General features: G+C 45.4%; 1 protein-coding gene across 13 annotated transcripts in view; it reads left to right on the top strand.

Moving 5' to 3' along the window:
- Positions 1 to 4,916, top strand: part of CADPS2 (calcium dependent secretion activator 2) — a 532,431-nt gene extending 527,515 nt beyond the window's left edge. For 12 of the 13 annotated variants that reach the window (XM_044920119.1, XM_044920123.1, XM_044920116.1 and 9 more), the window contains one exon: positions 3,947 to 4,117. In XM_044920119.1, the coding sequence (XP_044776054.1) occupies positions 3,947 to 4,117 (171 nt within the window). Of the gene's footprint in view, positions 1 to 3,946 lie in introns of all 13 variants that reach the window. The other variant, XM_044920121.1, reaches the window with a different exon arrangement.
- The last annotated feature ends 10,603 nt before the right edge of the window (positions 4,917 to 15,519 follow it).

Here is a 15,519-nt window from a genome sequence, read left to right as displayed (position 1 = left end):
TTCTAAATATATATTGCAGTCTGTACTGTGACTAATATTGGTATTAGCTGCTTATCCTTACGATCAGCCATATTTTCAAGTTAGTATCTATTGCATTCAAGATGTCAGAAAGGACCTAGTCAGTTGATTGGTATTCGTTGATAGATTGTTCTCTGTTTTCAGAATAAAAGTCTCTATTGTTCACTAGCCCATCATTTGTTTCTTTCAAAGTTATTCCTCTTCTCATATTCACATTGTCATTACAATTAAAGATCAGGCAGCAATGAATATTTTAGCAGAATAAAATGGTAATGTCATGAATTATATGGTGACATTTCCATTGTACTCTAAGCCAATCAATTTATCTTATTTTAACATAGTCTTCATTATGGGTGACCAATAGTCAAGACAGATAAATATGAAAATAAATTTCATGAATATGTTTGACTTCCCATGCTTTGTTTTTCGCAAGCAGGTCCCCAGACTCAGCCAATGCTTTCTTTGGCTGATACACTTAATCAAATCGTAGAGCTTTATTTAATAATTAAAAATTATTATTTTCACAGTGAAAATCAGGATAAATTAATAATTTAATGTTTTAATTGTTCCTTTTCCTACTTTGAATGTAAACAGATTTTAACCAATTTCATACATAGATTCATAATTCTTCAGAACCTCTATGGTTATATTTATAATGTTCATTTTTCAGTGAATTTAAGAAGCTGTTAAATAGCAGTGTATACAATTGTGAAGGTCCCCGAGTAGGCTTTCCTTCCATCCACATCACTTAGAGTAAGCCAGCATGTTACCATGGAGTAGCGCATTCTACCCAGGAGCCAAGCTGCTCGACTCTGGCAGTCCAGTCCTTAACTACTCGCAGGCATCGTCATTCTTCTTTGCCCAGCGGAGACGTCTGTGCCCACAGATGCCATCAAGCTGTATGTGATAGCTAACTTTGCCCCACAAAGACACTTAGATACTAATTGGTTCATTCATGTTGCTCACTAAGAAAAAACAAATTCGCCTAAGAGCTTCACGAAGAGTTTAGGACTAAGAAATTATTCGCGAGGTTTTTTTTTTTTTTTTAAAGATTTTATTTATTTATTTGAGAGAGAGAGAATGAGAGACAGAGAGCACGAGAGGGAAGGGGATCAGAGGGAGAAGCAGACCCCCGCCGAGGGGGGAGCCCGATGTGGGACTCGATCCCGGGACTCCAGGATCATGACCTGAGCCGAAGGCAGTCGCCCAACCAACTGAGCCACCCAGGCGCCCTATTCGCGAGGTTTTAACATCAGAATGCTGTATTGAGGAAGGGAGAAAAATAGAATCTTCAAAAAATCAAAATGGCTGATGGATTTGCATTCTCCCTAGTGGCCGTATGACATTTAAAAAGCAGTTAACATATTAAAATAAAATAAAATAAAAAGCAGTTAACATAAATCAGCTGCCTCTTTTACTAAGAGAAAAGACAAGTGAGCAGCAGCACCCTATGGCAGGCCCTTGTCTTAGATAAGACCCAGCAGACCTTCGTTGGCAGCCACAGAGGATGTCCAAGAGTCAATAACATTTTATGAATTCTAAGAGAGAGAGAGAGCAGGGATACCTGTCCTGCAGCTCCCCTAACTGCTTATTGCCTAGTGATAAAATAAGGAAGCAGAGTCTTAATTACATGTAAATTAGAAAGCTTTCAGGACTGCAGATCCACAGTACAAATCTGTCCTCACCAACATACTGACAATTAAGCTAAGTCTAAGGAAAGTCAATTCTAATAAAATAAAGTAGGACTCACAAACTCAGTATATAATTGTCAGCGGAACAATTATACTTCATGTCTGATGCATTATCTGTACATGAATATTTTGTGTGCTTGATATACTTTTAATGGAACTATTAAACAGTTACAGCCTTGCACACAAATCTGTGGTAATAATACTATGTATATCAGGTACCAGATTTTCTGGACAAAACTTGCTTTTCAGAGCTATTTCTATGGGTTTTGATGCGAATTACCTAAGTTTTGGTGTAAAAGAGTACCACCTTAGTAATAATAAGGTAACAGCTTAGAAAGAGAATGTGAGGATGGTGGGGTGTAGGGGTCTTAAAATATTAAAACGTAAGTAAAAAATAGTTTTGATCATTTAAGGGAAAAAAACAGTCTCTGAATCAAATTTTTATTTGCTGTTAAGATACTGACATCCGATACTGTACCATATTTCTCACAGTTCAGTTTACTTTTGGTGTACTTTGGTGGTGAACTTTTCAAATATAAATTTAATTTATAATAAGTGATTATCAATTACTCACCCTCCATACTGCTTTTGGCATATCACCTCTGAAACTTGGAATGATACTGGGGGCGTAAGTCAGCGTAAAGAAGACAGGAAGATAAAATGTGAAATACCAATGGTCCCTTGATCTTATAATGGATTTACTCCTTCCCCAAAGTCTGTTACTAAGCCAGCTGTGTATCAAGGGGATTAAGATGCCATTCATCATCAGCATTTCCTACCTCATATGAATAAGTACCTTCAGTTCAACTGTGTGAATATTAAAAGTTTCCTTTTATATATTATGTTGAGGGAAATCAAGCATCCCTTAATGTTAATTTTCAGCCACTGGACTTATAATATCGGGCCAGGAAGTACAACATTCCTTCTTATTTGACTTTTTTCATCTATTGAGTATAAAGCAAACAACAAAAAAAGTGCCCACTAGAAATCATTTAGAACAAAACAGTGGCACGTTGATAGATACTGATACTTGAGGGCCAGTCCATTGACATCTGAATGCTTACTATTCTAAATGTAACCTAGGACAGTAAACAAAATCTTAAAAGATAGTTAGCATTAAAAACAGCCTTAGAAGTGCCTCCATGCAATGGGATATCTTCATTTAAAATAATGTAATTGGCCATAGAAAAATCATATCTGAGGAAAATTGCACTTAAGGGGTAAGTGAAATAAGGGAAGCTTTATAGGTGATGTATCTTCTGTGCCGCAGAGCCCAGTGTTCTGTTGTTCTTGTCACTGTTCTTAGGAATCACTACATAAACGCTAACATGATGTTTGTTCTATTTTTTTTTTTAAAGATTCTTATTTATTTATTTGACAGAGACACAGCGAGAGAGGGAACACAAGCAGGGGGAGTGGGAGAGGGAGAAGCAGGCTTCCTGCGGAGCAGGGAGCCCGATGTGGGGCTCGATCCCAGGACCCTGGGATCATGACCCGAGCCGAAGGCAGACGCCTAACAACTGAGCCACCCAGGCACCCCTATTTTTGACATACAGTACATCAAATAATATACTTTTCACAGAAAATATAAATACATGTTTTATTAGCCCATCTATGGAAGCTTTATGCCAGAATTTGACACTTCACATTCCAAGGGGATTTCAAAAGGAAAGGGCAGAATTCATACAGACTTTTAGGTGTACACACATTTTTATCCAATGGTACATATAATAAATGTTATAATTCAGAAATACGGAAAATGCAAATTTCTTTTACTGATAATAGGAGTAATTCTGTCCCTCCACACCTCCCCCCCAAAAAGCTAATGCACTTTATAAAATGTATTTTTCGGTATTAAAGGAACTGAAAAACCGAGAATTCCTTCATATTAAAAATGTATGTCAGTGCATATCATTTGTTACAAGTCATTCAAATAGTAAAGTCTGTGCAATCAGGAATATTTTGGAGAAAAGCTCATTTGTCATCTGTCACAACATTTTGATCTATTCAGAGTGATTCTAGTTTGAAAAGCAGTATCCGAAGTCTCATTTCATTTTCTCCCCAGAAATACACCAACAAGTTGATTGACACGGGCAGCTAGAATCGGAATCCATTAGTGAATTGTCCAAGATCATCTTTGAAATGCCAACTGAGGATATATACATACAGACATCCATATTGACATCCATGCATACAATCCATAAGTTATCTAAGCAGATTCTCTCTTCTTCCTCCAGAAAACATACAGGGACTTCCGACTGCAGGGTGTGTTAGAAGGCACACTGAACAGTAAGACCTATGATACTCTGCACAGACGGTTAACAGTGGAGGAGGCTACAGCCTCTGTCTCAGAAGGAGGAGGACTTCAGGGCATCACCATGAAAGACAGTGATGAAGAAGAAGGCTGATAACCGCCAGTGCTGTAGGAAGAAGGAGGATGTTGACCTTGTTTATTTTGTACCTGTCTTTGTAATTACATTGATTGTCTGGACCCAATAAAAATGCTTGTATTCCCCTCCACTTTGTAAAGAGTCAACCTGGAAGCAGAGTAAAAGGGGAAAATGCCAGGTTTTTTTGGTTTTTGTTTTTAACATCCAGCCTCTTCTGTGCAGCTTGACCTAAAATGAGCTTTGGCTTTGTTTGTGATTGGAACATGATTTTTTGGTTTTTTAGAAGCTTTGACTTTTTCTTCTGTAATTACATGAAAGTAGTGTCCTCTGTGTGAAATGAGATCTGCATTTTTCATAGTAGACATTGTGAGAAGAAGCCACTTCGGATCACTGTGCCAGCTCCATTGTCCCCTTGTTAAAATGGTGTGTATTTAATAGTTTATCATTTCTGTGTCAGGGTTGTTTTTTTTTTTTTTTCATAGTTAATTTGCCATTGCTGTGATGTGTGTAAAAACTCTAACCTTGGTTCTTAGTACTCTGAGTTCATCTGCCGGCTTAAAGGACTGCCAAACCAAATATAGACTAGATCCTCCATCAGCTTGTGTCTTGTTCTATTCTGAACATATCTTTCAAGTTTAAAAAAAAAAATCCCAAAGCGTAAGGTAGTAAATGCGCTGCCATCCACATACCGCATTCTCCTACTTCTAAGTGTAACAGCTTGCAGGCAATAAAAATCTATTTGGTCAAAACCACTTCTGTATTTATTAGACTTATATAAATTAAATGCAGTAAAAAATGTTTGCAGTATTACAGACATCCCAACAATTTGGCTGTGTGTTTTTGTTTCTTGTTTTGTTTTGTTTTGTCTACAATCAGATGAGTAAAAGATATTAACACTGCTTTACACCTAATAGGCACACACGCTTGTTAAAAGAATAAGTTATTACGACAGCATATTTCCATAGCAAAGGTAACGCTGACCACATACTGACGTATTACTAACATTAGCAGTTAGTGTTAACTAATAATAAGTAATACTAGGAGTGCTAGTGATTTAACTAGCAGTTGACATATTAACAGTTATTTCTTCCCCCACAGTATTTTCTTGCTATAATTTTGAAAGATAGTAATATTATACTTTATAATTTATGAATTTTAGTTTTTGTGTTTTTTTCCTAAAATGTCATGGCATATTGTGCTACTACATTCATAAGTAATTTTTAAATGAGGAAAGTTAATACAAAATAACTGGAGGTATCCCTGAATTTGTGTAAACTCTAGTTCTGGAATTTTGGAAGTGAAACAACTTCTTAGACCTCCAAATTCATTCTCTTATGGTGTTATAAATGGTGCCTCAGTAGCTGGGCTAGCCCACAAAAATCCATTTGATCTAGTTATTATATGATACTGGTTTCGGCTCAAATCTGGGTCCTAGGGGTAGGACCTCCTGTGATACAAGATAAACAGGAAAGGAGATTTCTTCCCTTTTCCTGGATTAGAGACTAACTCTCCCAACTCAGTATTGTGGGAAGGCAGTTTGTCCTGGAATGCTCTCTTTCCCTCTCTCCGCCCTCACATCCAATAGCATCCTGTCTTTGGGCAGCCAGGTGTCCAGTCATGCTATCCTAAACTCAGTGGTACCCTCCCCATGCTTGCTGCTGCAAGCTCAAATGGCTGTATACTTGGAAATCACCCATCCTTGTTTTCCCCTAAATGTCTGTGTCTTTGATACAGCTCATCTCTGAGTAATTGGCCCATATTGTCCTAAAGTATGAATGATGAATGACTGATGCCCCCCCCCTCCCAGGCATATATATAGATAGTCAAGGAGATACCTAGCTAATCCAATTCAGATATGCAGGGGAAAGCACTTGGGGTCAGGAGGGTCCTACTGCTGACCTGAGCTATTTCACCTGCCTGCTGGCCCTCTTTGCTGGTCAGCCTCCTGTAGTTTCTCTCCAGACTTGGATGTTGTCTGTTCCTTCCCTTCTGTACCCAGGAGGTTTCTAAAAGCTCCATTCCCCAGTCCAACCTCCAGTGGCTTCCACAGGGAGGACGGAGCCAAAGGCAGGTAGTGGAGATGTTCACGAGTCTACCACAACTTTGTGAACTAACCTTTGAGCCACAGAAGGGTGTATGAAGAGAAATTTATAAAGTAATTGAAAAAGAATGAAAAGTCATTTTTGGGACTTTGCCCAGAAATTCTCTTCAACATAACTACAAATTGCTTGAAATGACTTAATAATTGTTCCTCGGTGTGTGTGACTGTTAGGGTGAATGCCCAAGCATCTGTCTATTAAAGGAAGCCAAGTGTTGTTATTTTTTAACTTATTTCATTAAAAGGGATTTAATCGAAAGCCTAACAAATCTTACAAAACTTTTAAAGTGAAAATCATTTTTTTTAAAGATTTTATTTATTTATTTGACAGAGAGAGACACAGCGAGAGAGGGAACACAAGCAGGGGGAGTGGGAGAGGGAGAAGCAGGCCTCCCGCGGAGCAGGGAGCCCGACGCGGGGCTCGATCCCAGGACTCTGGGACCATGACCTGAGCCGAAGGCAGTTGCTCAACAACTGAGCCACCCAGGCGCCCCAAGTGAAAATCATTTTTAACTCAAATAGCTCTACCCTCCTAAATGGTTTGGGGGAAGGGCCAAAAAGTGCATTCTTTGTGCAGTTTAAGAAGTGTTGCGGGAGAAAATACCTAATGCAGTCCAATATCCAGCTGGAATGGGCCTGTTAAATAACACGTCTAAAAGGAAAGTTTCTCCAAACTCATGGAGAAAAATAACGCCTTTTCCCGGAAAGGGAAAGAACCACGCAGTGCTTAACGTAAACTTCTCAGCTCCAGCTGTGGGTCGTTCTTGTATTCACGGATTTTCCACTTGAATTCCCCTTAGTTCTTGTTCATTGTCCCTCGCTCTGCAGAAAGGATTTCCTGCTACTTTCGCAGTAAACGCCGGTGCAAAGTGTCTCAGGGCTCCCACCCCGCCCCCCACGGTCAGAGCCCGGCCTGGCCCGGCGTCGCCCTCCTTCGCCCGCGAAGACTTCGGGTGAGAGTGTCCGTGAGCTCCTGGAAGGTGCGCTTGGTGGGAAGGAGGTCACCCTGTCATCGCTGCTCATGGAGCCCCTCCCTGCTGCGACAGTCCGGGAGGCGCGTGCCCCCAACCCCCGCCCCCCCCCCCGCCAAAACCTGCGGGGACCCGGGGCTGGCCCGGGGCGCGGGGGCGCAGGCCGGCCGTGCGCGGGATTCCCGCGAGCCGGAGCTCAGAGCCGGCCTTCCCAGCCCCTCCCGCCACGCGTTTCGTAGAAAGACCGGAGCCGGGAGATTCGAGCAAGAGCTCGGCTGCCTTTATGTCTTACTCCCCAAACAGAAAATGGAAACTTCCCGGTCCGGGTCCCCAAAGGGAGGTGATAGAGCGATGTTCCTGAGAGCCGTTCGCGCGCCGCCCGCGGAGAGCAAGCGGGTGGGCCCCTGCGCGCTCTGCCCCCTCCGCCCGCCCGCGCCCCCACCCGCAGCCCTCCTCTCGTCCCACCCCGGCCAAGAAAAACAAACCAACCAACCCGTGGGCTAGTTGTGTGCGGAATCTGGAAGCCTGACTTGTGGGAGTTCTGGAAGACAGTGCTCACCTTATCTTTACATGGGGTCCCCCTACCTCATCCCCACCCTCTGCCCTGGTGCTATGCGGGTCTCCTCCTCCTTCCAAACTCTGCTCGCCGCCCGGGCAGGAACTTTCGGGGAAAGCGGACGGCTCAGTTGGCTCTGGTACTCCGGGGGGGCCTGGGCAGCCGGGAGGAGGCGAAAGGGAGCTGGGACGCCCGCAGTCCCCGAAGTGCGCGGCTGGCGGCTGCCCACCATCCCCCTTCCAAGGGTGAGGCTTTCCCCCCAGCGTTGGCTGAAAGGTGGGGTGCAGAGATGCCTTAATCTGCTCTTCTCTGTGACGCAGAAGTAAGATACTTAAAGGAACAGAAGCGGATACAGACTGAGCACAACGCTCTGAGCCTGGGTTCCAGAAGTCATGAGTGACAGTCAATCGCGCCCTTTGTCCGTGTGCAATATGCCATTGTTTTAAGCGAATAGGCACTGGAGTGTGAGAGTATACTACTGAGAAAAGAAGAAGAGGGAGAAGGAGAACTCGATGTGTTTCCCAAATGAAGAAGACCCCTGATTTAAAGAAATGCCCAGAACCAGGTGCACATGACACAGCTTGGGAAATCGTAGTAAGCAGGGCCTTGGAGCCAGAAAAACCTGGGTTTGCCTCCTAACGGCTACCCCTCTTGCCCGCGTCTGAGCTCTATGTCCTTGAGCGAGTCACTTAACTTCTCTGTAAAATGGCCACTTAATCAGGAAGGTGGTTGTCAGAATTAGAGGCATGTAATAAGTTGTGGCCAGTACTAACTAGTTCTTCGTGAGGAATGGATTGAAAAGAAATCGTGGCAGGCCTGCCTCTGCCAACGTGCAACTACCACTCTCTGGCCATTCTCCCCGGGCTGGTTTCAGGGTCCTTCTAGATCACAGCCCGCTCAACGGATCTTCAGCCGGGTCCCTGGCGTGTCAGTGGACTGGCTAGAATTGTCCGGTTCCGGGGTTATATATAAGGCTGGCCAAGTGGGAGGAGAGGAGCAGACGGGGAGGGGCAAACCTACTTGGGGCTGCTGAAAGGGCTGGCATTGCCGAGAGCAGCCCCTGGAGCAGTGGCTGTCCGAGGGGAGGCAGCTGGAGACGTGTCTTTGGGCCACAAGGGGATGATGTTGGTCAGGGGCTCTGAAACCGGACAAGTATGATCCAGAGATGCTAGACCTATAGGCAAGGAATCTCAGACCTCGGCCTGTAGCCAGTAGGTTAAGTTCAAGAGAATTTAAGGGACAAATTGGTGTTCATTAATGTTTTCCAAAGTTTAAGGAGGCCTAGATTGGCGTCCTGCGTCTCAGACCAGAGATGCGCACACAGGGAGCGCCTGGAAAATGCGCAGCGGAACGGAGAGAGAAGCAGACGAAACCAAACCGCCCCAGCGTGCCCCAAGCTGGCCTCAGCCACGGAAGCCGAGCAAAAACGGCAGACGCTGAGGGTGGCAGTCAGCACCGAGGCCTGGCCTGGAGTGCTGAACTGACAGCCCTAGAAGGCTGTCAGGAAAACGCCAATAACTTGGAGACCAGTCTGGGCGGCGGCCATGCCCCAGGGTCACATCCCAGCGTGTCCGTGAGGAGGAAGACTCGTGCCCTGGTGGTGCCAGGGCCAGGCACTTGGTGGCCTTGGGGAGGTGGAAACTCATCGCTTCTGAAAGGGGAAGACGCCTCTCCCTGCTTTGGGCTGGGACTAGAGCTACTTTTTTAACGGGAGAGATGTTTCCCATCTTCATCATTCCTTTAAGGTAGCCTGCCTTCAGCTTCTGGTTCCAGATGCAGGGAAGAATCTGACACACACACACCACACACACCACTCCAGAATACCACAGATGCCTTTAATCTCCCTGTACTTCACAACTTTACATTAAGAGTTACTGTGTTTATGTGCTTATTTGTGGGTGACTCCTAAAATGTAGCAAATAAACATATTCTCAAATGGTCTAAAATCTTTTTCCATCCCTAGGATCAGTGGTTCTCAAGTCAGAGAGGAAGTGAAGAGTTGATTTCGAATTCAAGAATCATCAGGCAGGGTAGTTACCCTTTCTTGGGCTCTGACAGACTTGTTTATGGAGCCCCTACACACAATGTGTAGCTTTGCAAAAATTAAAAGTGGTGTGTCAAATTATTTCCTTTTCTGCTTTAAATCAATTCTAGTTTGTCTTTTAACACTACTTCCTTGCTAACACCCAACAAGTAACCCCTCTCTTGGGTGTGATTGGCAGAAAGAAACATTTAAATGCTGAAATTTGTTGTTTAGGGCATTTCCCTAAAATACCAAGGAAGCAAAACTAATTGTAACTTTGGAAGAAGATTTTGGTAGGGAGGTAGGAAAAGTTTCATTAAAAAGAGGTTACATAGGAAAAAGTCAGAACCCAACAGGACTGTATCTCAGAAAGTGGAAAGTGGAACATGGAAAGGCTGGGGTAGCCGCAGATTGTGGCAAGAGAGAGCTTTGTTAGATCCTCCCCACCCCCAACGCCCGGTAATAATTTTTTTAAAAACACACTTCAAAGTTATTGAAGAACTTCATTCACTGTCATTCATTCAAACTGCCCAGTTGTTTTGTTGTTGTTGTTGTTGTTACATTGTGTGATTGCTAGGTGTGTTCTTTCATATAATTAGGATAGTCTATCAGAAAGTTGATTAATTTTAGAAATGCATTAACTGCTTCTAAAGAGATGAAATCTGCTTTAATCAAACTGGGATTTTTGAAAAGCTTTTGTGAAAGGTTAATTCATCATTCTACAGAAGAAAGTGTCCCCTGGGGACCTCAGGACTGAATGTGGGAGAGCAGGCCCCCAACGACAAGGAAAAATCCTCAAAGTTGTGAAAAATAATTTAGCAAATGTGATTCTTTCTGTGTATTTTAACATGTCCATGTATTTAACCAGAAACTGAATCATTGAGCAGAAGGGTTGTTTTTTAAATACAGTTGTCTGAAAAATATTTTGGAAAAGCTTATAGCCTAACTTTTTAACAAGATGATAGATAGCTTTTCATATGTAAAGTAGTTTATTTTAAAATCTCTTTTCAATCTCCAAGCCTCCCAAGAATGAAGCGGGCTTTGATTTAGTCCCATTTCACAGAAAAACAATTCAAGGCAAAGGGAACTGCCACCATCTGTTCAGGTTAACAAGGAGTCCACTAGCTGTGTGGCCTTCCCCAGACGAAGGCAGCCTGGCTGAGGAGGTCAAAGCAGGGCAGGAAACTGGCATCCTTTATTCCAGCCCTCGAAATGTCTGGACAAATTGGTGGTAAAAGTACTTACGAAGAACTTTCTTAGAAAGGGGAAAAGGTTGGTTGTTCTCCATTTCAATGGATAATTGAAGAATCCAGCTTTAAAAGGATAGTAAGGGACCTGGAGGAGCCAAGGGGATCACAATTTACCTTTTATGGGGCAGCAATTGGGGGGCAGGTGGGGGCATAATTTGCTGCCTACTTGAAAAAGTGGATGTTTTCTCCGCTGAAGTTCCTGCCCTTACAGGTTTAATTAAAAGCTCTAGAAATCAATGTAAATAACAACCGCAAACTACTGAGGGGTTGGATTGCAAGTTATAGAATATGGCCAGTTTTGCATAGGGGTTTTGCAGAGGAAAGGGAAGCCGGGAGAACCGTAAGAGGCAGAAGACAGAGGAGGGGAAGACGGTCTTCCGCGTTGCGGATTTCCAGTTACCACCGGCACCCCCACCCCCGCACCGAAACAATAGGAGGAGGGCGCCGTTGCTCACCCGGGGCTGGACGCGAGACTCACTGGCCGGGGCCTAACGCAAGACCAAAGGGCCCCAGCACTCCTGCGCGGCCATCGTGGCTAAAATAAGGGGACGCTGGGGTCCCAGAGATCTTGCGGCTGGATTTGCCCTTGCCCCACGTTCCACAGGGAATCACTAAGAAAATGCCTCAAGGAGAGTTCCAGAATTTGAATTTACTAGGGGTGTCTAAGTTCAAACTCAGGAAAAAAAGAAAAAAAAGAAAAAAGACAGGAAAAAACACTAACCCTAGAAAGGCGACGACAGCAATCACGTGTATTGTATAGCTTCCGCGCTTCGCTTTTCCATCTTATATTTGAATTGGTCAGTTGGAGCCCGGCTGACATTGGGGTCACTCCGCCAGGAAATGTTGTGGCCTTCGCTTATCTCGAGAAATAATAAATTGCAATGTCCTATTAATATTAAAGGGTAATGATTTTGCTTTTCAAACAAAACGTCGGTATCTGCCAAATAAAAGGGGAAGAGATCCTTTGGAAGGTAAGGAACCCCAATTTTTATCAAGCCTACCGCCTTTTGAACACAGCATATGCTCTTAATTTTTTAAATTCTTTTGCCGTTCCTAAGAAATCCAAATCAGCGTCATTAAAGCCGATTTCTCTTTCTCTCCCTTTTTTTCTTCCTCTCTGCCTCTTCTTTCAACAGTGGTGTGAAAGTTCAGTTATTCTCCGTCATGAGTAAAAAGCTTTGGAAATCAGCTAATGTGCCAACACCGGGAACATATCCAGGCCCACGGTGCGAAAATGGAATATGTGCTGTTGAATTATTATTTTTGTCCTGTGGGTTTACATCTATGCCTTTGTATTATGTAAATTTATGAGAAGCTGTGAATCACAGGGTTAGGTAGAGGAGGGGTTTCTTCCCCTCCACAGGCAGCAGGAACCGACCCCATTCAGTCTTTGAATGATGCACAGCCTTCTTCTTCTTCCGGCTTTGTACCCAGACCCAGCTCCTCTCCCCACCGCCGACCCCGCGGCCCCGCAGGGGCTCAGGGCTGCCAAGCAGGCCCCAGGGGCCTCGGCGGCGGGCACGTTCGTGACACCAGTCGGCCGGCCCCACGAGGTCACAGCGGGCCGCGGGGTGCTGCTCCCCTGTTTACCGGCGTCAACACTGAGGCGGGGCGCTTAACGCTCCGCAGTGTCTCCTGTACCCTCTTCCTCTCTGGGTCTAACGGGAAACTATGAGGGCAGACCTGCCGTCAGTGAAAGCCAAAGAGTGAAATGAACTTAAAGAGGACACGGAGGGGAGAGAAAAAGAAACATGACTTCCAAATTAATTCAAACCAAGACAGCAATAATTTAACATGGTAAAAGTTAGTAAGATTCCTTAAAGACGGATCAAACCTCTTCTTGGCATTTACATCTCAACTCTTGAAATGTGTACAATGCCTGTGGGAGCGGGTCTGAGAGAGGCCTGGCGGGGAGGGGGTAGTTTATATCGCAGAAGGGGGTCCACCCGCACCAAGAGAAGGGGGACGGCCGGTGGCTGAGCGTCTCCCTCCCTCTTTCAGGGACTGTGGAAGGCAGGGGGAGGTGGCCACGGGGTATCGCGCTCGGTGGACAGCCATCCCATTTCCTCCTCTTTTAGCAAGGAAGAAAGGCTTGGCAGGGAGAGCTCAGGAACCGGAACGAAAGGACAAATTGGAGGGTGGGACCCAAAGGGGAAATTTGAAGGAAACTCTTCAACAGAAGAATCTAGTTAGATCTAGCTTTCCCCGGGACCGTCAGCAGATACCCAGTAATTCTAAGCACAAGCCAAACGGCTCCGAAGGGAGGATTCGCGGGGCCAGGGGTAGGCACAAAAATGTATGACAATGGACAATGAAAGGTTTTTGGAGTAGAACTCAGAGGTGACCCCCCCAACCCCGTTTAAAATCGGCTTAAAAAAGTGTTTTCCGGGAAACTGAAAATGACAAGCAAAACTTATTAAAAGATGCTCTAGTTCCTTCTTGGGCGTGCCACAGCGTCAGGCCTGTTTTCTTTCTCTTGACATCTAGATTAAACGGCCCTTCAGTTACACTCTGAGTCGTCAAAGCAAGTCTATTAGCGACCGTTCTGTTCAAAAACTTTTCAAACGGGAGTCCTCCGCCATCTGTTACTTGGTCTTTAAACCCGATCCGGCACCCCCTCCCGAAACGCTTTGGTGACTGCCCCCTTCTCCCAGCCTTGGGGGTGGGGAGGGGAGGGACGCAACCGCTGCAGGATCCGCGGGGGTGCGGCGGGGAGAGGGAGGAGCGCGATCGCGCCCCAAAGGCCCGCGGGGGGCGAAGGTGTGGAGGCCGGAGGTCAGAGGCACGCGGGTGGCGACGGCGCGGCGCAGGCAGTCGGGGCACCGGGAAGGCCCCGCGTGGGCGCGAGAGCCGGGCTGGCGGCGCCCCGGCGCGGGGAGCCGGCGGGGAGGTCTGGCTGGCGGCGGGCTGCGGGAGTAGCGCCCCAGCTCCCAGGCCCCTCTAAGCCGCTCGAGTCACCATACCTAGCCCCTTCAAGGCAGTGTCACAGAGCCCGGTCGCCCTCGGCCTCGCCAACGTCATTTTAACTGTTCGGGACTCCTGAGCCAGGACCAATAAGTGGAGAGTCCAGCCGGGGAGAGTTGTCAGCTTTTCCGTCTCACTTCGGGCTTCCATTAAATGGCTCTGCTCCGGGAAACGAATCGTGAGTGAGGCGGGGCACCTCCGCGCCGGCGCCCGCAGCGGGAACGCAGGTCCCGTCCGAGGCCAGGGCCGGGGGACGCCGAGGTCGCCGCGGTTATGGAGGCCCCCGCGGCCGGGAGCCGCGGGTCGGCGCGGGGCGCTCCCGGTCGGGAGCCGCTGACGGCCGGGGGCCGGGAGGTAACTACATTGTTAAACGGTTCTCAGAGATTTCTAGCTCAAGGATTTTTTTTGATTTACTTTTTTTACTTCTCCATTTCTCCAATCTAATTCTCTGCTCTGTATTATTTGATTTCTATTATAGACATTTATTTCGTGGGAAATAAGGAAGAAAGTTTGAAAATAACATCAAAATTGCTCTAAACCTCTTGGGTAGTATCAAGGAAAGAATCGCGCTGTATTGAATGTAGTTTTTATTTTGACCACAAAAATTATCTGGGGACTGCTGCAAAAACGCTAATCAGCCAATTGCATAACCAGCTATCAGTGTAGAACAAGAGAGCATATTTGGGGCGTCCTCTTCTAATTGTTCATTTCCCAGGATTCAACAACACCGTTGTAAATTGCAGGCAAAACTTGTCTGGCTTTTGTAGCTTGACTTCTAGGTAGCTTCTCTAATAAGTAGGAGAAATTGGGTTGCTTGTTTATAAACTTCTTTTTCCATCAAGTCCAGCCCTGAGTCGAGTCCGTAGGGAACGCACGTCACAGGCCTGTGGGAACGGGTGAGAAAAATCCCAGCATTAGCGCACGGGCAGGAACAAGCCCAGGGCAGGTGATCCCTGTCGGTAATGTTTGCCGGCTCATTAACAGCTCCCACCTTTGGGGCTCTTCATTTACTTTTACAAACCGATTTCATATGTAAATACTGTTCTGAGGACAGTAATTTCACTAGGTTGCAACGAAGCCCTACTAAAAAAGAAACAGTAGTAACAACAAAGGTCTAAAGATAAACAACGAACCACTTGCCGACCTCCCCTCCCCCAAAAGAAAGGAGGGCTCTGAGTTAACTGACCCCTTCTTTACAACTAACCAGTGATACTACCTTCACATGCTCTACAAAATTAGCCAAAAAATCCACATCTGCTTCCAAACTAAAAGCACATTAGTACCCTTAAATCTGAACTTGTCGCCCAAGTGTTTGTTGATGTGCTAGAAAGTTAGTTCTCCCTGTGTGTTCATTAACTAATCTGACGTACTAAACAAGACTCTTTCCTTGAACCTTGCAGACCCTCCTGTTTGGGGCCTACTCCAACACCCCGCCTCCATCACACACCACAAGAAATAACAAAAGACCAGTCCGAGATAAAGACTGAGCAAAACTGTAGAAGAATTTAGGAATGTTTTTGCTCCTCTAGAAGGAAGGTAGGTTGCTATTTATTAAACA

Source organism: Neomonachus schauinslandi, chromosome 12 (assembly GCF_002201575.2).
Source record: "Neomonachus schauinslandi chromosome 12, ASM220157v2, whole genome shotgun sequence".
Classification (NCBI taxonomy): domain Eukaryota; kingdom Metazoa; phylum Chordata; class Mammalia; order Carnivora; family Phocidae; genus Neomonachus; species Neomonachus schauinslandi.
The sequence above is the reverse complement of the archived record's forward strand: the minus strand, read 5'-3'. Positions and strand labels throughout refer to the sequence as shown.